Source organism: Rutilus rutilus (genome assembly GCF_951802725.1).
Source record: "Rutilus rutilus genome assembly, chromosome: 11".
In the NCBI taxonomy this organism is placed as follows: domain Eukaryota; kingdom Metazoa; phylum Chordata; class Actinopteri; order Cypriniformes; family Leuciscidae; genus Rutilus; species Rutilus rutilus.
Window position 1 is genome coordinate 39,491,577 of NC_140216.1, and position 20,504 is coordinate 39,512,080.

The 20,504-nt window shown below is 40.0% G+C and overlaps 4 protein-coding genes across 11 annotated transcripts in view; 1 reads left to right on the forward strand and 3 right to left on the reverse strand.

The window, feature by feature from the left end:
* Positions 1-5,359: 5,359 nt before the first annotated feature.
* The window catches only part of LOC311300254 (NLR family CARD domain-containing protein 3-like), a 45,119-nt gene continuing 29,974 nt past the window's right edge, over positions 5,360-20,504 (forward strand). For 6 of the 8 annotated variants that reach the window (XR_014629249.1, XR_014629250.1, XR_014629251.1 and 3 more), the window contains exons 1-2: positions 5,360-5,461; positions 19,913-19,987. Coding sequence is in view for 1 of the 8 variants with exons in the window: in XM_084424420.1 (XP_084280546.1) it covers positions 19,938-19,987 (50 nt within the window). In the remaining 7 variants the exon portion in view is untranslated. The remainder of the gene's footprint in view (positions 5,462-19,912; positions 19,988-20,504) is intronic. The other 2 variants (XR_014629254.1, XR_014629255.1) reach the window with 2 other exon arrangements.
* Positions 7,040-8,543, reverse strand: LOC311300272 (zinc finger MYM-type protein 1-like). Its single transcript, XM_084424452.1, has 2 exons — positions 8,506-8,543; positions 7,040-7,693 (listed from the first exon to the last, which is right to left on the reverse strand). Exon 2 carries the CDS (start codon positions 7,541-7,543, stop codon positions 7,166-7,168), a length of 378 nt encoding a protein of 125 aa, XP_084280578.1. The 5' UTR covers positions 7,544-7,693; positions 8,506-8,543; the 3' UTR covers positions 7,040-7,165.
* LOC311300264 (uncharacterized protein) lies at positions 11,051-12,946 on the reverse strand. Its single transcript, XM_084424437.1, has 2 exons — positions 11,342-12,946; positions 11,051-11,129 (listed from the first exon to the last, which is right to left on the reverse strand). The coding sequence occupies exon 1, from the start codon at positions 12,830-12,832 to the stop codon at positions 11,744-11,746; it is 1,089 nt and encodes a 362-aa protein (XP_084280563.1). The 5' UTR covers positions 12,833-12,946; the 3' UTR covers positions 11,051-11,129; positions 11,342-11,743.
* LOC311300167 (uncharacterized protein) lies at positions 12,958-19,795 on the reverse strand (the record flags this gene model as incomplete). The annotated part of the gene is made up of 2 exons (XM_084424300.1): positions 18,711-19,795; positions 12,958-18,499 (listed from the first exon to the last, which is right to left on the reverse strand). Exon 2 carries the CDS (start codon positions 17,686-17,688, stop codon positions 12,958-12,960), a length of 4,731 nt encoding a protein of 1,576 aa, XP_084280426.1. The 5' UTR covers positions 17,689-18,499; positions 18,711-19,795.

The following is a 20,504-nucleotide window of genomic DNA, read 5'->3' on the forward strand; positions in this document are numbered from 1 at the left end:
GAAGTTACCGAGCTGGGGACTATTTTCAGGCGCTGCGTCATATCATTACGCCTGCTGCACCCATGGTACAGCCGCACAGTTCCTTGATTATTACGCTGGAATGAGAGTAGTTCCTAGCCATATAGGCTTAGAAAATCGCAACTTTTCATTTTCCGTCGATCTTAGTACACGGTTTAAAGAGTCAAGTTTTAAATAGGAAAAATATTGAAACTCTTTGGTCATTTTGAAAGAAATGCTACTGGACTCATCAGAATCAATGATCTGTGCTAAGCTATGCTAAAAGTGGTACCGTCAGACCCGGAGTTCGGCTGAATGGATTCTAAAACGGTAAAACTCAACTGTTTAACTCTGGGGGAGTTGTAAAATGAGCTTATTTCCGAAAAAAGTGGAGTATCCCTTTAACATGCTATATAAAAATATCTGTGGGGTGTTTTGAGCTAAAACTTCGCACACACACACTGGTGACATTAGAGATTTATTTTACATCTTGTGAAAAGGGCATTATACCTAGCCTGGTTCTACCAGCCTCTCTCCATTGACAAGCGTTAACTTCCTTGTTGAATTTTAAAACTATTGGATCTGCCCAGAGTCACTCTGGATCTACCATAACCAATCGCTAACCTCTGGTCATGACGTGACCCTACAACTCAAACTAGTGCACGACCTCAACGTCATCGTTCTTAGCCACTCCCTCTGTTCGCTGATTGGACCGCCAAAACTTTAGCCGGAGAAAACCAAAGAATACACCACAATCCCAGACGTAGTACTGAAGGGAAATCTAATTGAGCACAAGTACGCAGGAGGGCGGAGCCAGGCTACATTATACCACCCCTTTAAAATAACCCCTCTTGGTGTTATAAGTGATATGTTCTCAATATTTAAAAAAAAAAACACTGAACCACAATTTTCTTAATAAAATTATTTAAATTATTAGTGATATTTTTAATTATCACCTTCAATTTTTTAAATGAAAATTAAAAAAAAAGAAAACTGAAAGGTGGCGCAGAGGGTCAGACTCAAAAGGAAAAAAATGATGGAGGAGGAGGCAGTGAAATGCTCTAAAATATCAGACATGTTCCGGGCATCAACGAGCAAAGATACTACAGATGAAGTAAACTGAAGCACATGTCGTCAAAGCTAGGCACAGATGGGAATTAGCACCAGCTACCAGCCAGCCAGCCAAAAGCTTGTGAAATTTGAAAGAAGCTGTGGTAAATATGAGACAAATGAATAGTTTACTATTGAGTAACTCTTGAATTTGTCCTTCAGTGGTTGGCAGATTTCCTAGTTTTAAAATGAGTAACTTCCCTTGGCTGCTGCTGCTATGTTTAGTGTATATGAATTATTTTAAGCTAACGAGCAAAGTGTCGTGACACCGTGAAAATTGACCCTTTTCAACAGGGTGATGATGATGCGTTTTAATGGTCATCAGCATAAATCCTGGAAAGTTTTTTATATTTTCAATTTTTAAAAATATGTATTTACATTTATAACTCTATACTTTATATTATAATACCTTTTTATAAAATGACAAACTAGTTAATGCTGCTGTGAGGGTTTCTAATACAGCGTCTATGGGAGTGATGACAAATTGACATATATTTCTCTCTTCTGAGTTCTAACTGCCTTTATCCATCTCTCGCTATTTTTTTCCTCTTTTTGAAAGGTGTGAAAAAACTATAGAGGAGTTTTTCTTTTGCTATTTGAGCAAATGGGAAAAAAAAAAAATAATTTAATATTCTCTAATTCACCACTATATTTTTTAGCAAATTTATTTATTTATTTATTTTTTACCACGAGGGCCAGGGGTCTACAAAATTTCCCGGTCGATTTTTGGTCCCACTCCGCCCCTGCCCACAAAAGTTGTGATCATACCAAGGCTTGAGTTGACAGCTGTGGTGATCTCTTCAGCGGTCAGTAGCATGTTAAAGGAGGAGCTGGAGCTCAAATTTAATCAAGAATGTTTCTGGACAGACTCAAATGTAGTCTTAGGCTACATTAACAATGAAGCACGTAGGTTTCACGTGTTTGTGGCAAATCGAGTTCAAAGAATTCGTGAAACAACTGACCCTGCACAGTGGCATTATATAAACTCGGATCAAAAACCAGCGGATCATGCCTCCAGGGGCCTCAAGGTGTCAGATCTGATTCACTCAAATTGGCTAACGGGACCCAAGTTTCTTTGGGAAAAGGATATTATCACACCAAAGACAACTCCAGAGCTGCTTGTTGGTGATCCTGAAATCAGAACGACACAAGTACTACAAACAAAGGTAGTAGATGATAATTTTTTGGAGAGGTTTAAGCGGTTTTCAAAATGGCACACAGCATTGAAAGTTGTTGCTCGTATCCAGCAATTAGCAAGATACAAAACCGTTCAACCCATAAATGTTGAAGACATGAGAAAGGCTAGTATCGTGCTTGTAAGATTGGCACAAAAGGATGCCTTCAAAGATGAGGTGCAAAAACTGAGTCATGGCAAATTGTCAGATTGTCATCCATAGTTCCAACTTGACCCAGTACTGCATGATGGTGTTCTGAGGGTGGGAGGGCGATTGATGAAAGCTTCCTTACCTCTTGACTCGAAACACCCAGCAATCCTCCTGAGAGATAGTGTAGTCACACGTCTTATCTTGGATTACTGCCATGAAAAAACTCAGCACCAAGGCAGAGGACAGACCCTCAATGAATTGAGAGCGAACGTTTACTGGGTTGTTGGTGGCAGCAAAGTTGTGGCAAATCCCATTAAGCAATGTGTTACGTGCAGGCGAAACCGCAGGTCAACAGAGATGCAAAAATGGCGGATCTACCAGCTAGCCGTGTTGATACCTCTCCACCATTCTTTTATTGTGGGATGGATTGTTTCGGACCATTTCTCATCAAGCAAGGTCGTAAAGAGCATAAGAGATATGGTCTCATAATTACCTGTTTCTCCTCAAGAGCAATCCACATAGAGATGCTGGAAGATCTCACAACTGATGCCTTCATAAATGCCCTGTGCTGTTTTATAGCTACCCGAGGAGCTGTAAGAGAGATCAGATCGGATCAATGGGACAAATTTTGTTGGGGCGAAAAATGAGCTGACAAAAGCTTTGAAAGAATTGGACAAGGACAGATTGACTGCTTACCTATCCCAGGAGCAATGCGACTTCATAATGAACGTACCTGATGCCAGTCACATGGGAGGGGTTTGGGAAAGGCAGATCAGAACAGTTAGGAGCGTTCTAAGCTGGGTTCTTTCGCAGAGCTCGGGAAGATTGATGATGCTTCCATGAGAACTTTCTTCTATGAAGCCATGTCGATCATTAATAGCCGCCCACTCACCACAGATACAATCAATGATCCCAAGGGGCTAGAGCCACTTACCCCAAACCATTTACTCACCATGAAAACCTCTGTTCCTGTGCGGAAGAAGGTGGCGCAGAGTACAATATCTGACAGAGCAATTTTGGAGTAGATGGAGGAAGGAATTTCTGACAAACATCACTCTCAGACAACGGTGGCATACTCCAAGACGCAATGTGAAGATTGGGGATATCGTCATCGTCAAGGAGGAAGGGGTTCCGCGCAGTGAATGGAAACTTGGAAGAGTGCTTGATGTTTGTGAAGATGAAGATGGCCTGGTGCAAAAAACCACAATACAAATAGGAAATAGAAAGTTAGAGAAAGAGGGTCAGCGACTTACTAATCCATCCATTCTTGAACGTCCTATTCACAAATTAGTGGTACTTGTAGAAAACAATTAAATCTTATGCAATGGAACTAATTTCTTTAAGTTGAGAGTCTGAAGTATTAAGAGTGTAAATATTAGACTTGATGCCAAGAGTCAGAGAACATTCTATTTGGTCCTGAAATTTGGTTTGTGAAATGACTAAATTTATTCAAATTTTTGCAAGGTTACAAGTTCATCATAAATGATAGTAATTTGGTGGGAGTGTGACTGCCAAAGGACATGTTTTTGTTGAGATGTGTATTTATGTTTTTTGTTAAAAAATTAATGCCAATTTGAGATCATTCAATTTAAAACAATTGTGATATTTAGAAGCCGATATTTATAATGTATGCCCTTTGAGGTGTTTAAAGTTAGGGGCTGGGTCATTCTACAGAAACGTCCACTTCTGGTATGGCAAGATGTCTTAAAATGTATTTATTTTTCTAACATTTAAACTACACCACATTATTAGACTACTCTTTGACTTTATGAATATGCATAAATGACAGCTTAATGATTTTTAATATTTTTTGTACATATATTTATTTTTTCAGCACATGTAGACTGAGTTACCAAATAAATTATAATAATGCAACAAATAAGGAGATTATGTTTTATTTATTTTAAGCAGGTTTGTTAAAAGTGTGCTTGAATGATGTTGCCATGTATTTGCTATAACAATGAAAATATTTAATAAGTAATGATACAATCATTTAAATCTTAACTTTTGAGTGTAGCAGAATTAAATGGATGTAAAATTATTATTATGTCACATGTGACATTGTATTTAATGTGACAGAAAAAAAAAGACAGTAACACCAGTGACACAATGAATCTCCAATGACACACGTAAGACCAAAGATCATTATTTTTCAACCATCATTAAGTAGATGAGACTAAATTGTTACATTTGGCATATAATCTAAATGAATAGCTTTGAATAAAGTTTATCTATAAATGGGAGTCACTGGTGTTACCCATAAGAAAGGTGACACCAGTGACAGTAACACCAGTGACAATTTTCATGAAAAATTCATTTTACAAAATGTCTGCTGCAAGGTAACAAACCACATGTTGCCAATCATGGTCAATTGGCAACATGTGCAATCGGTTATTGCTAATATTCCGGTTTAACGTATAGTCAGTGTGATTTTTATTTCAAAATAAGAGATTTTTGTTTAACGGTAACACCAGTGACAACTCCAGGGGACCACTGCTTTCATTATACATTTTATAATATTTATTTGCCAGTTAAATATATATCATTTACATAATGTATTTGATAGTTATGTATACATTATTGTATTTTAAATGGTGTAAAAATCTGTCATTGACCTCAAAATAAAGCATTTTCCCTCTGTGCATGACTGTGGGGACGAGCACTTCTGTGGTGCTTGGAATTCTATATAATAAAAATATTGCCACATTGATGGCTCAAGAAGGTGTAATTGTTCAAATAACATATTGTTTTATTTTAAAATGTAAAGAAATTGTAACCCTAAAGTGTTTTTAAAGTGTAATATTTCTGTAAAGGTTAGGGACAGGAAAATGGACATTTTCATAGAATGACCCGGTTCTTTAAGTAGCCTAAGATTTACAAAGAAAACGTGATGTGTCACATGACCCGGTTCAGTTTTGAGCTGGTCTGCGTCATTTTTGGGTCAGAACAAATATGGATGTAGAGAAACGACATGAAGGCCTAGTCTGAGAAGGAATTGCCTAATCTGCATGGTTTGAGAAGCGCACACGGTAATTTGCCTTTTATATATTTCAGAATGTTTAGTGTTGTTTTATATTACTTAACATGTAATGTGATGTGCTATTCATGATGTTGATTGTATTTGTCGTATTTCTGTTGCAACATTCACGTGCATTTCATCGGACATTGGCTCGAGAGACTTGTGAAGGACTGAGAAATGCATATTTTGAGTATATGTTTTATTTCTTGTAGTTTTCACTGTGTCTAGGCTACTGTGTCTAGTGAAGAGAGAGAGAGGGATACAAAATATACTACAAAGACGTCTGTATGACTATTTCATCAGACCAATGCAGCTATAGGCATACATTTTGAGGCAAAAGGGGCAGGGGCTTTGTGAAAGTGAAAGTACATTCCAGTGTGTTTTATCTACAAGCGCCATTTTACACCCGGGTTTAAGAATCTTTAAATAAGAACAACGGATCATCCAATCAAGTGATGTTTGTATTATGCAAGATTTATTTAACGTGCTGTTGATGGAAAACTCGAGTTTAATAACTTCATATTTAGAGTAGGCTCAGTGTTCCGGTGTGGCGCATGATGAAAATTAACTTAACGTTAGTGGCGGCTGGTGAAAAATATGTTAGGTGGGGCTGTGTCATATTCGGTTATTTTAAACAGCTTGGCCTTGGTAACCATGGGACACCAGGTCTTATAGACCAATTTTCAGTTGGTAAACTTTTTTTTTTTTTTGTCTGAATATTACTCTTTAGCTCAGAATCTTTACATTTTACCTTATTATGAATGTTTATGTTACTTGCTTGAATCTTTAACCTAACTTTGTAACTGACCTCTGTATATTTATATCTGCCCTTGGTATGTCTATCTTTGATGTTGAGGTTTATTTAGTTCAATTCCTTAACCTAGGCCTATATTGTAAAGCGACCTTGTTGGAAAGGCTATATAAATAAAAAAATCCTATTATAATTAATAACCACCCAGGATACCAGTGCTCTGTGAAAAGTAATTATTTAATGCCAATATTAAAAGGTTGAGGCATTTTTGCACAAAAACAAACATATTGCACAAACTTTCTATTTGCATTTGAAATTTAACTCAAACAAAATACTTAGTGATTAATTAGCTGATTAAATACAACTATTACCTGCAACAATTTTTTGTGATTTTAAACAAATGTTCCACAAAATGTACAGTAAATGACATAGTATTAAAGGGATAGTTCACCCACAAATGGTAAAACCATTTTTCTTTTTGAAAAAAGAATACCGGTAATAAAAAAGGAAATTTCTCTGGCATTTCTTTCTTTTTGCTGTATCGAAAACGTACCGAACCATTTTGGGGTGAACTATCCCTTTAAAGGGATACTCACCCTCATGTTGTTTCAAACCTTTATGAATTTCTTTCTTCTGCTGAACAGAAAGTAAGATATTTAGAAGAATGTCAGTAACCAGACAGTTTTAGATACCATTGACTTCCATAGAAAGAAAAAAATATATACTATGGAAGTCAATGGTATCTAAAACTGTCTGGTTACTGACATTCTTCTAAATATCTTACTTTCTGTTTAGCAGAAGAAAGAAATTCATAAAGGATTGAAACAACTTGAGGGTGAGTATATGATGACAGAATTTTCATTTTTCAGTGGAGTATCCCTATAAGACAATTTATATTTATAAAATTACTATGTACAAAGAAACAGTGTGAGTGTGTGTGTGTGTGTGTGTGTGTGTGTGATCTCATTTGTACAGGAATTTTGCTCTTCTCTCTTTCTGAGTGGCAAACCTCTCAATGACCCTTTTGTTGAAGTCAGGAATGTCCCTGATAAGTTTCTTCTCCATGGAGAGCATCGCCAGAGCATTCAGGCGATCCTGCGTCATGGTGTTTCTCAGGAAAGTCTTGATCCTCTTTAAAGTAGAGAAGCACCTCTCAGACTCAGCTGTAGTCATGGGTGTGGTGATGAGGATCTTGAGAAGACTGACAGTCTCTGTGAAAGTGCTCTGAAGGTTGTTCTCCATGAAAAACTGGTACAGAGGTACTGCAACACTGCAAGCATTGAACTCGTCGTTCTCATAGATAAGGGACAGTTCTGTTTTGAGCTTGGCCTTGTTCAGCATAGGGTATGCCTCCACTGTTGTTTCAAGCGCTGTGTCAGGGAACTTCACACAGTGTTGTGGGAAGAGCTCTCCATGCAACAGTGTTGCGCTGATGAGGTGCTGGGTGAAGGAGAACCGCTCCTTGGCATGGGTCAGGATGGTATCACATACCTGTAAAAGATTCATCAGCATAAAATTTCCAATAAAGCCATTTTAATGAAAGTGATTCTGACTGAACGAGTCAAGTATGATTATTAAAGGGATAGTTCACCCAAAAATGAAAATTGTGTCATTTACTCACCCTCAAGTTGTTTCAAACCTGTATGAATTTCTTTCTTCTGCTGAACACAAAAAATATATATTTTGAAGAATGTCGTCAACCAGACAGTTGATGGACCCCATTGACTTCCATAGTATTTTTTTTTTTTCAACTATGGAAGCCAATGGGGTCCATCAACAGTCCGATTACTGACATTCTTCAAAATATCTTTCTTTGTGTTCAGCCGAAGAAAGAAATTCATACAGGTTTGAAACAACTTGAAGGTGAATAAATGATGACACAATTTTCATTTTTGGGTGAACTATCCCTTTAAAGGTTTTAACACCATTATTTCTAATTGCACTTTACACTACGTTTACTTCTCCTCACTAGTTCCCTATTGGTTTCCATTACAAAACAAGGTTTAATTTAAATATATAAACCACTTTTTTTTTCTGTCACATGTGACAATTCTTTACACACTGAATTTCTTTTCAATGAAAACTGCTATTATTTTGCTGCTTGTGACTGCTTTGTCATAAACCAGAATCTACTGAACTAACAAGAATATAAATTCTAGACCACCTGGTCCATCAATCGATCAGTCAGATGTGGGAATATGCCATCCTAAGGTTTGTTTTATTTATTTTATTACATAGCTACATACCACCACAGACATAAAAATCTTTGTAGAGGAAACACTGACTGTTACATCTCAACTTACCTCTGTAGCCAGCCTCTGTTGTTCTCCTGTTCCCAGTATCCTTCCTCGCTTTATAGGCTGCTGCTGGTCCGATGCACCATCACCACACAAAGAGGGAATAGAGGCCCTGGTCCAAAAATAGAGTTTAAGTTGTTAACCTGTCATCAGACTTCTTAACTCCCACAAGTGCACATCCACTGTCTCATATACACACACATAAGGACTATGCCTATCAGCTAGTCATCTGTGATGTACATAATATTACATTGTTATCATTGTTCTATTATATTTCTAAGCTGGATGCATTCTGATGTGTCCTGTGTAAATTATAGTCTCTAAATGACAAGAAGTTAATATTTAATAACAATCTTCTAGAATAAGCCTGTTGTTAGAAACTGTTTTTGATAACTACTTTACCTTCATTATTATCCAAATCTAATAGTCTCTTTGCTTTTAAAATACTGAAATGCATATAATTGTAATGGGCTTATGATAATCATCCAGTTGGATGACTAGGCACATTTAGACACAAATCTGGAAATAAGCAAATCACATTTCTAACAAAAGTTTTATCAGCCAATCGTAAATAAAGTTATTTACCTGATCGTTTGCACGCTGTCTGTAAACTTCTGGACAAGTGATTTGATGAAAACTGCGTCGATGTTCCTTTTCTGCAGCTGGTTGAACAGCATGTCCACATGTGGCATGATTTTGTGGAACAGTGCCAGAAAAAAACAGAAAGCCTCGTCTTCAAGCATCCTCACAAAGCCCCCAGCCTCTCTGACAGTTAGGGGATCAAAGTTTCCATTATCTCTGATGGTCTGAAAACACTTTAGGAGGTCATCTCTTTGTTCGTACACGGTGTTTACAGCGCGACTGTGGAAGTTCCAACGTGTTGTAGAGGCTCTGGGAAGTCTATGGGCAACCACTTGGTCAAGTACGGTGGTTCGCTTGGGTGACCTGGAGAAGAAAGCAGAAAATCCTGCAAGATCGGAAAAAAAAGTGCAGATTTTGGGGATGTGTGACGTTGCCTGCTGCATGATGAGATTTAACTGATGCGCGTAACAGTGGACGTAATGAGCGTTTACATGGACATCCATCACCTTGCGCTGCACTCCGCCGGTGGCTTCCCTCATTACATTAGCTCCGTCGTAAGCTTGGCCGATAAGTTTGGCTTTTTGTCCATCTGGGAGTATGACGCTTAGCCTCTCCAGAAGCGCTGAAGCGATGGTGTCTGCCGTGGCATTCTGGATCGAAATAAACTCATAAAACCGCTCTTGTATGTTGTTTTTGCCGTCTAAATAACGTAGCACAAGCACCAGCTGACAGTGGGTGGAAATGTCAGTTGTCTCATCAGCTTGTATGTAGATGAAATCTGCGCTCTTGACTTCCTCCAGAATGTTATCCTTCAGCACTGACAGCATGCAGTCTAATAACTCATTTTGAATCGTCTTTGACGTAGCTGCTACCTTTAAAAACGGTGGCTGTCTTGAGGTGCTCCTCCAGCACGCTGTCGAGTGAGGCAACGAAGTCCACCAGTCCCCTGAAAATGCCGGGATTGTTCGAGGTGTCAGTCTCGTCATGCCCACGCAAGGCCAGCTCAAAAGCCCCACAAAACTTCACACAGTCGATTATTTTTGATAAGATGTGCCGGTTTTTATCCACCTCCTCGTTGTGTTTCCTCACCACAACCCTGTGGCCTTCATCAAGCTGCGTCGCGATGTTAACCCTTCCCAGTACAGCTAGCTTGACGGAATTATCCATGTGTACCTTGGTGTTCTCGTGTTTCGTTACTTTCTCTGACAAGTGCTTCATATCCCTCATTCCGGTAACTGTCCATGCTGGATCTGTCCCCGTATTTTTGAAAAGTATGCACGGAAAGCAAAATAAGGCATTAACATGAGAACATCCAGCCAACCAAGCCTTTCTGGTATACCAGCTGCGTGAGAAGCCTCGCACGTACTGCTTTCCTTTATCACTTGCCTGTTGTCTGATCGAAATATCTGGTTGATCTGGGCCCAGCTCTTTCACACGGAGTTTATTTACTAAGCTTCGTCTTTCAAACGGATATTGGACAAGAGATTGAATCGAGTTAGAGTCGTCTGGAGTCATTTTGTTCGCCGTTGTAATTTATCATACAGTAAAAATGGCGCCCTATAGAATGAAACTCGATACTTTAGTAGTGGCTCGCGCCCATTGCTCGCGCCTCGCGGCCGCGCGCAGTTTGGGGCGCTAGGCGAAGCGCCCATAGCTGACTAGATTTTAGCTCGCTGATTGGCTACAGTTTATGTCAAACATTTATATCTAAAATCAGCAATTGGCTAAGCTGCTCCAAAGACCCGCCTTTCTGGGGCGCTTTCTCCAGCGCCCCAGAGCTGATCACGTGTACAAATCTAGACGGGACGTGTAGAAAAAACAGACATTTTGAATTTCTATCATATTTTTCACATATACTAGGTGCATTTACTATCTCAAACACACAAATATTGATAATTTGTATATATGATTTATTTATGTTGTAGCAGCCCCTCGGCGTCGACAAACGAGACAGAGAGTTTCGACGGGTGCTTAATCTTCTTTATTCCGCTCGCTTTGAGCGCCATCAACCGTGACTTCGATAAACGTTGTGTTGTAGCACCGTGAAACTACATAAAGAAACAATATACTCATAAATAAAAAACGTATGTACAAATAACAGATTACTTACTACAAATACACATCTACAGATACCCAAAAGGCAAATAAATTATTACATACATGAGAAATTAACCAAAAGAGCTCGACAAATAACACGTGCCATACGAAATTATATATTACTTTAAAATACAACATGCAAACACACAATAAAGACACATACCTCGCTCCGCTTGCCAAAGGGTACTAAAAGAACCAAAACGAAAAGTGCATCCACCTTTTTACAATATATATTTCAAACTTTTGTAAACACCACAATGTGCTCCTCGTCCGCACCTCTTTCTTCTCCCTGAGTTACAGCTTACGTTACGTAGAGAGCGTGCGTGCGCGCACACAACACGTTTAAAGGGACACACACACATACATATTTTTGCGGTCATTTACACTCCCACCAATTATGCAATGATGAAAGAACAGGACAAACTGTGAATGAATCAGAACATGATTTCTGAACATCAATATGACCGCCTTCAAACAGTTTATATGCATGCGAAGTCTAAAATGTTAGGTTTTATAGAACTTAATTACATGGTCTGATGCAATGGAATCACAAAGCAGTCGTTGATTACTCATTTTCAATAAGTACCACCAATTTTTGGATGGGCCTTTCAATGACTGTGGGCTTGGAGCATTGATTTTGTTTTCGCTCCCCTAACTGCAACTTGACTCGCCTTACAAGACCATCACTTCCTTCACTGGTTTCCACCACTCGGCCTAATTGCCACTGACCTCTGGGAAGCATATCGTCTTTGATGATTACAACATCATTCACTTGAAGGTTACGGCGAGGAATATGCCATTTCTGACGTGCTGCAATGTTGAGAAGGTATTCCTTCTTCCAACGACTCCAAAATTGTTCGATTAGGTATTGAACTCTGCGCCATCTTTTAGTGGCATACACATCTTGTTTTACAAACTCTCCTGGAGGTGGAAGAGCAACATCAGACTTCATCATTATCAGATGGTTTGGGGTCAATGGTTCGAGTGAATTTGGATCATTAATCCCATCTACCGTTAGAGGGCGGCTGTTTACAATGGCCATTGCTTCATAAAACAGCGTTCTGAGTGATGCGTCATCAAGCCTGCCTGGGCATAAAGCAAGTGTGGCATTGAGTACATTTCGCACAGTTCGTATCTGGCGCTCCCAGACACCTCCAGCATGGCTTGCAGAAGGAGCATTAAAGACAAACTCGCATTGCCTTTCTGTAAGAAAGATCTCTAAGGCGTTGGTGTCAATCTTTTCCAGTGATTTTGCGAATTCATTTTTAGCTCCAACAAAGTTAGTGCCGTGGTCACACTGAAGTTTGCGAACTGCTCCTCTGAGGCTGATAAAGCACCTTAGGGCATTGATAAAGGAGTCTGTAGATAGGTCCTCAATCATTTCAATATGGACTGCACGAGATGATAGACAAGTGAATAATAGGCCATATCTCTTAAGCTCCTTACGAGCTCTCTTCACAATAAATGGCCCGAAACAGTCCATACCACAGTACGTGAATGGAGCGGAAACCTCAACACGTTCTCTGGGAAGTTCTGCCATACGCTGTTCTTCAGCTGGTCGTCTGAGTTTCCGACATTGCACACACTTGTGTATGAACTTGGCGACGGACTTACTGCCTCCAATGATCCAGAATCCATTCATTCTTAACTCCATTTGAGTTTGGCTTCTTCCCTGGTGACGAACTTTGGTGTGGTAATATGACAGAATTAGTTTAGTGATGTGGTTACCTTTTGGAAGTATTACAGGATGTTTTAGATCTTGACTGAGAGATGAGTGTTTTAGCCTCCCACCAACACCAAAATAGGATCCAGAGGGTACAGTGCGCTTGAATTTGGTAGAGCTTCTCCTCTTTCAATTATTTGCATTTCTTTTGAGAATGCTTGCTGCTGTACAAGCTTGATGACCACCTTAGCAGCTCTCTCACGTTCTTCAACTGTCACATGATCACCGTTGTACATCTGTTTGTGGCCCAATCTGTTTATTCTTGCAACCACCCTTAGAAGCATAGACCAAGAAGAGAATCGACTTAAGCGACTGAGGATGTCTGCTCCGTCTCTGACTGAGGTCACAAAGGTTTGGACTAATTTAACTTCAGGATCACCGACAAGCAGGTTCACAGGTGTGTATGGTGTTGCATTTACTTCCTGTTCCCACAGGAATTTGGGTCCTGATAACCACATTGATGTAGAGATGGCAGACGCATTAAGCCCTCTAGATGCATAATCAGCAGGATTATCTGTTGTATTTACGTAACACCAATGACTAGGATCTGTGACATCTCGTATCAGCTGCACTCGATTTGCGACAAAAACATGAAACCTACGGGCTTCGTTGTTAATGTAGGCTAAAACGACCTGCGAGTCTGTCCAGAAGAACTCTTGGTCAATCTTCATTTCCAGCTCATTTTTCAGCATGACACTCATTCTGGCAGATATGACAGCGGCTGAGAGTTCTAACCTGGGAATGCTTATGACCTTTGTAGGTGAGACCCTGGCTTTAGCCATCACAAGACTGCAGTGGACTTCACTCTTGTCATTTTTGAAGCGGAGGTAGGAACAAGCACCATATCCTACATTACTCGCATCAGAGAAGTGGTGTAACTCTGTTCTGACTATGTCACTGAAGGTATGTGGGTGATAACATCTTGGTATCAATACTTCCTTGAGTTTCAGAACATCGTTTTTCCAACCCACCCATTGAGAACGCAAGTCATCAGGAAGTTCGTTGTCCCATTCAGTACCTCTACGACACAGTTCTTGTAGGATACACTTTCCCTGTAGAATAAATGGGGCGACAAACCCAAGAGGGTCATATAGAGAGGCTATAACAGACAGAATACCACGGCGAGTCAATGGTTGATCCTTAAGGTCAATGCTGAAACTGAATGTGTCATCCTTTGTTGACCATTGAATGCCGAGTACGCGTCCAGCTGGTGCTGCTTCAAGATTAAAGTCAAGAGGCTTTGATGTAGTTGCCTTTTCTGACGGGTTTAAACAACTCAGAACGTCTTCCTTATTTGAGTTAAATTTGTGAAGCCGTAAACCTCCATGTTTACACACTCTTTGAGCTTGCATTATTAGTTCTTTGGCTTCACTGGTTGAGGGAACACTGGTTAACCCATCATCCACATAAAAGTTCTTCTCAATGAATGCTGAGGCTGAAGGATAGTTAACCTTGTGCTGCTGTGCCAGGTACTTTAGGCCAAAATTGGCACACCCAGGTGAAGACGTGGCACCAAAGAGGTGGACTGCCATGCGATATTCTTGAGGCTCTTTCTCCAAGTCTCCACCCTCCCACCATAAGAATCTCAGGTAATTGCGTTCATCAGGTGGGACGAGAAACTGGTGAAACATCTTCTCTATGTCACAGGTAACTGCTACTGGCTCCTTTCTAAAACGGCACAGCACTCCCACCAAGGAATTGGTTAGATCAGGCCCAGTCAGAAGTGTGTCATTTAGAGATATACCACGAAACTTTGCTGAACAATCGAATACCACCCTCAGCTTGTTTGGTTTCTGAGGGTGGTACACCCCATGGTGTGGGATGTACCACACTGTCTCTCCATTTAATATAGCTGGAGCTTGTTCTGCATCACCCTTGATAATCATCTCTTCCATGAAAGCCTTATAGTGATCATAATACTGTTTATTGGACTTGAGCCGTTTCTTTAGGTGTTGTAGTCGAGCAGTTACTAGCCCTTTGTTGTTGGGTAGTGAGGGTCGGCTGCTGCACTTAAATGGGAGAGGAAGCTCGTAATGTCCATTATCCTTCTGATGAATATTGGCACTGAGGTGCTGTATGAAACGAACATCCTCTTGTGACACACATTTATCCTCATAAGCTTTCTCATTGAAATCTGACTCAAGAATTTTCAGGATATCATTGGGCGATGGGACAGGTATTTCCTTTACTGCAACACGGTGGACAAAACTCTGATTTCCTTGTCGGTCAAGGTGTGGATTAGACAGGCCTATAATACTCCACCCAAGCACAGTTCTTTGCGCGAAAGGCTCATTTTCACCACCTATAATGGCTTCCAAGGGAGCTAGAGCAGATGGGCAGTCAAATCCAATTAAAAGTCCGACTTCACAGTTCAAAAGTGGTGATAGCTGACTTGCTAAGTGTCTGAGGTGACTCCACTGAAGCGCTGTGTGCTTGGTGGGTATATACGACTTGTCCACTGGAATGAAGTCTCTTGTGTATGCTTGCTGTAGTGGTATAGAACTTGCAGATTGTAGTCCTCTTACTTTAAGTCCACGGACTCTCTTACTGGCAGTGATCGTGTCAGCAGCTGTCATGGTGCTGAGCCTCAATTGCACAGGTTGTGAGACAACATTCAAACTTTCAAGAAGATCTTCCAAGATGAAACTTGAGTCGCTCTGGGTGTCAAGTAGAGCATAAGTTAGTACTTCTCTTTGGGGTTCGTCCACTGTAGAGATGAAAACTGGCACAATGCTGGAAGTAGCAGGAGAACATTGAGTGAGTGCGTGGGTCATGACTTTATGAACTTCCTCATTTGCTTGAACATTCGTAGATGCCCCTTTAGGGTCCTTTGAAGGAGCTTTATCCCTTTCTTCATGTAAGCAGGTAGGATGACTTCGACCACACGTACCACATGTATGTCTTCTTCTACAGTCTTTACTCATGTGTCCCTTTCTGAGACATCCGAAACAGAGGTGGGTTTCATGAATGAAGGCTTTCTTTTCTTCAATAGTCTTTCCAGCAAATGTAGAGCATTGAGCAATGTGATGTTTTTCATCCTTGCAGAAAAGGCACGATGTCTTTGGCTTAGAGATGTACGTCTCTGGTCTTTTTGAGCTGGAGTCGTTCACCTGAACCTTTGTACTGAGAGCCTTAGCACGTTTGGGGAACCTTTCATCTGTGTTCCTTTGATTCACAAATAGCGCAGAGGTTATAAGGTTACAAGCTATTTTTGCTTCCTTTTGCAGAAATTCTGTGAAGCATTTGAAACTTGGATAGTCACCTGATGTGTCTAGCTCTTCCACCACGATTCGGTTCCACTTTCTCACAATCCATTCGGGGAGTTTCTTTAACAGCTTGTGGTTTTCTTCAGAATCATTTAGGATGGCTAATCCTTTTACGTGAGGAATTGCCTCGACACAACCTTGTAGGAAATCTGTGAAATCTCGTAATGCCAGTGGGTCATTTGCTCCAATTTTGGGCCATCTCATCAGCTTGTCTCGAAACGCTCTTTGGATGACGAACGAGTTCCCGTACCTTTCCTGTAACACTTTCCAGGCACCTTGATACGCATCCTCAGAATTTCTGTAGAAATATCCCTCCACCGCTTTGCGAGCTTCCCCAGCAAGGTAATTCTTCAGATAGAACATTTTTTCACCAGAAGGAAGAGGTTTTCGATCGATGAGGGCCATGAATGACATCTTCCAATCTATGAATTTTAAAGGGTCACCAACAAAGACAGTGGGTTCTGGAACTGGCAGCCGATGTGTGCTTAGTGAGTTTGCTATTGCTTGAGCTAGATCTGCAGTTTCCTGAGGTGATGTAACTTCATATCCTTCACATGATGCTTGCTGAGGTAGGAACAACTGTGCTTCTGGGTTCAGTTGAGATGTAAGCTCTGTCCTTTGGCAGCCAGTGTGAATGCTAGGGCCTTCGTCATCTTTACAGCAATGAAGGTTGCCTTCCAAATCGTCATACACTTTGACACGAGCTGCTGCTACTTTAACGTCTTTGTCAACTTGTAGCTGTTGTAGCCGCTTCTTTTCCTCAACTAGCCTTAACTGCATTTCAGCCTCCTTCTGCTTTATCTCCGCTAACATTCTCGATTCACAAAGCTTCCAGTCATGCTCCATCTTATCAAGCTTAGCTTGTTGATTGTGAATTTCTTGTAAAGCTTTAGCTTGTTCTAGTTTCGCTGCAAATTCTGCCTGTGCATCAGCACGCTTACTTGAGACTTTAGAAGTCTTTGATTGGTTATCGGATCCCAGTGATGACTCTGAAACGACTGTGTTTGTTACTGTACATCCAAAAACGGATCCATATTCATCCTTGTTCAGCACCTGCCTTACTCTTTCCTTCACAAGTTCTTCGTTATAACTTTCATTAAAAGTTTCCAGTCGTTTACTGACAAGATCAGTGATCTCTGCAGTTAGTGCAGCGCAGGCATCCATACGTTTCACAATGTCTGGAGTAGTAGTGTGGTTACGCAGAATCGGTTCATAACGCTGATAGACTGAATCATGTCTGCCTTGAATGTCCTGCTGTATTTGCTCCAGGTCTTCACGTGTACAGAATGTTTTCAAATTTGATCTAGCCTCTCTTGCAGCCTGCTTCCAGGACTCATATGTCTTATGGAAGGACCTTTCCTGTTTCTTTGCTTCGAGCTCATGCATCTCTCGACCTTTCTCTGTGAAGCTTCTTTCACGTGAGCTTGCTCTGATCTGTTGCACTGGTGGGTTACTTATTTCTTCAGCTGGAAGTGGCATCTCCTCAACTGATTCAACTTCCTTTTCAGGTGGGTTTTCCATGGCCTCTTTAATGTTGTTTGCTTCTTTAAACTGGGCAACTTAAGCTATAAGTGATACCATTTCCATCAGACCTTTAAATGTAAGCACTCAAAATATTAGCAACGAGAATCAACACAAATGCATATCTGTAAACACTTTTTAACATTTAAATATTTCCCTTGTAATAGATCAGAAATTTCAGTGTTTACAAACAGTAATAAAGTTAACTGTACTCTTTGTGTATGACTTTTTAAATGTCCTAGATAAATCTTCAACAATCAAACGTTCAAATTTAACACACAAGTTTATAGTCTTTAAATAATCAAGTAAACTTGAATATTTTTTTTGTGATTTGACTTATTCAATTTAAATGTCTCTTGTAGTTGTATCCTTCAATTTAATAGTTCAAAAAAAACAATTCTCCTTTCCATTTGAACATGTCAACTTACAGAGTTCCAATGAATGGATGCAGCTCACGTGGGAATACGATTTACTCACAGTCTCAATCTCATCTGTAATGTTAAACGGTGCCTTGCTACCACCTTGCGATCTTTCCCTTTAAGCAGTTATAATGACGTCACGATCCGCTGTGACTGCGCAGACGTCCGCAGCGCCGTGCTGATCCTAGTGCGGCGTTGTGATGAACTCTCTCGAACAGGGCAGCAGCGAAGCGATGCAGAGTCCCGATAAGCGTCGAGTTTCACTGTAGCAGCCCCTCGGCGTCGACAAACGAGACAGAGAGTTTCGACGGGTGCTTAATCTTCTTTATTCCGCTCGCTTTGAGCGCCATCAACCGTGACTTCGATAAACGTTGTGTTGTAGCACCGTGAAACTACATAAAGAAACAATATACTCATAAATAAAAAACGTATGTACAAATAACAGATTACTTAAACAAATACACATCTACAGATACCCAAAAGGCAAATAAATTATTACATACATGAGAAATTAACCAAAAGAGCTCGACAAATAACACGTGCCATACGAAATTATATATTACTTTAAAATACAACATGCAAACACACAATAAAGACACATACCTCGCTCCGCTTGCCAAAGGGTACTAAAAGAACCAAAACGAAAAGTGCATACACCTTTTTACAATATATATTTCAAACTTTTGTAAACACCACAATGTGCTCCTCGTCCGCACCTCTTTCTTCTCCCTGAGTTACAGCTTACGTTACGTAGAGAGCGTGCGTGCGCGCACACAACACGTTTAAAGGGACACACACACATACATATTTTTGCGGTCATTTACATATGTATTTACATGTATTTGCCTACAGTCTATGGTATTTGCTCATGGGGGGCGGCGCCCTAGTGCCCTCTATTGGCCAGCCGCCCCTGCTTAACGTACATCCTCAATAACGTAAGTAACCATGAAATATTAAAGTAGGCTACATTACACATGAAATTCTTAATATGCATTTTAAAAAAATTTTTACTTATCAATTATTGGACATAGACATATAGCCTAGACCCTATGTTAAAATACACTTTTACACTTTTTATGTAGGCTAGGTCTAATTTTCGGTTCATTACCAAAAGCCAAAGTTTCTAGAAACCACAGTGTTGTAACATTTTTTTCTTTAACATCTGTAGAGTTTGTTTTAACCGTTTTTTTTTCTTTTCTTTTTTTGTGTGCTGTGTTTCTTAAACTTTGATATCATTTTCTGTGTAAGTGAATGTCAATGACAAAGAGTGCTGTTGTTACAATCTCCCTTTATAAATAATGTCATTTTTATTGAACATTTAATTAAACTTAAACGAATAGGAAACATTTAATGTTTATATAGTTGTAAAAGATCTTGAACAAATATCTGTGTATGTTAGTCAGTTTCACAGATGTATTAAATGTGGGCTTACAGTAAACTGTCCCATTTGTACAATATTTGAGGCTTCAGTGGAAGAACATTAAACTAGTGTTACAAACTTCCCAGTCTGTTCAGCCAAGATATTTCTGTTTTAAACACACACAGATGAAATACTGGTGCAAACGTTACAGATCTGACTGAAGAAGAGAATCTGCTGATTCAGATGATACCAGTTCTGAACATTCATTAACATGATTGAAAATCACATTAAACCAGGAATGAAATGTTGATAATGTCTAATAATTAATGATTATAAATCATAAATCTGATTTATTTGGTCTCCATAAACACACTGAAGGAAATGACAAATGAAATGTATTGTATTTGAGTTTGTGTGAATGAGTGTTTTTGATCTCTTACTCGAGGAGCTCCATGAAGACTGAATGAATCATGGACGACACACACACATTCAGACATGGAGATTCTTCTCCAGGATTCAGGTACTTCAATCTTCATATGATCTTAATGTTATATAAGACTCATTTTCTGCACATAACAGGGTGCTGTGTGTGTTTGCCAGGGTTTAAAGGCACACTAGGCAGCTTTCCGTTTTTGTCAAACAGCGACCCCTAGAGTCGCTGTGGAGTACTTGTATTTAACGTTACTGTCGTAAATAGCACTCGCGCAGAGCCGTCTCTGCACTCACGGCCTGATCCCTTCCGCCCTCTATACCGGTACCTGTTCAATAGGATGGAAGCTGTAATGAGTGGAAATAAGGTGTGGCCCCTTTAACTGTGCGTTCACACCGGACGCGAAAATGCGTCAAAATTCACGCCTGCCGCGTCTAGTTATACGCTTGACCACGTTGTGTGCATTCGCGTGTCGAGCGAAATTGACGCGCGTAAAATCAAAAGTTTGAATCGAAATTTACGCGCGTCAGAGGCGAAAGTTTCGAAACCTGTTGGCGGCCATCTTTTTTTAGATGTTTATCGAGCATTAGCATTAATCGAGAGAGTC

Coding starts and splice junctions, on each gene's coding strand:
- LOC311300272 (XM_084424452.1), bottom strand. CDS start 7,543: ATGCTGAACAAGGCCAAGCTCAAAACAGAACTGTCCCTTATCTATGAG.
- LOC311300264 (XM_084424437.1), bottom strand. CDS start 12,832: ATGGAGTTAAGAATGAATGGATTCTGGATCATTGGAGGCAGTAAGTCC.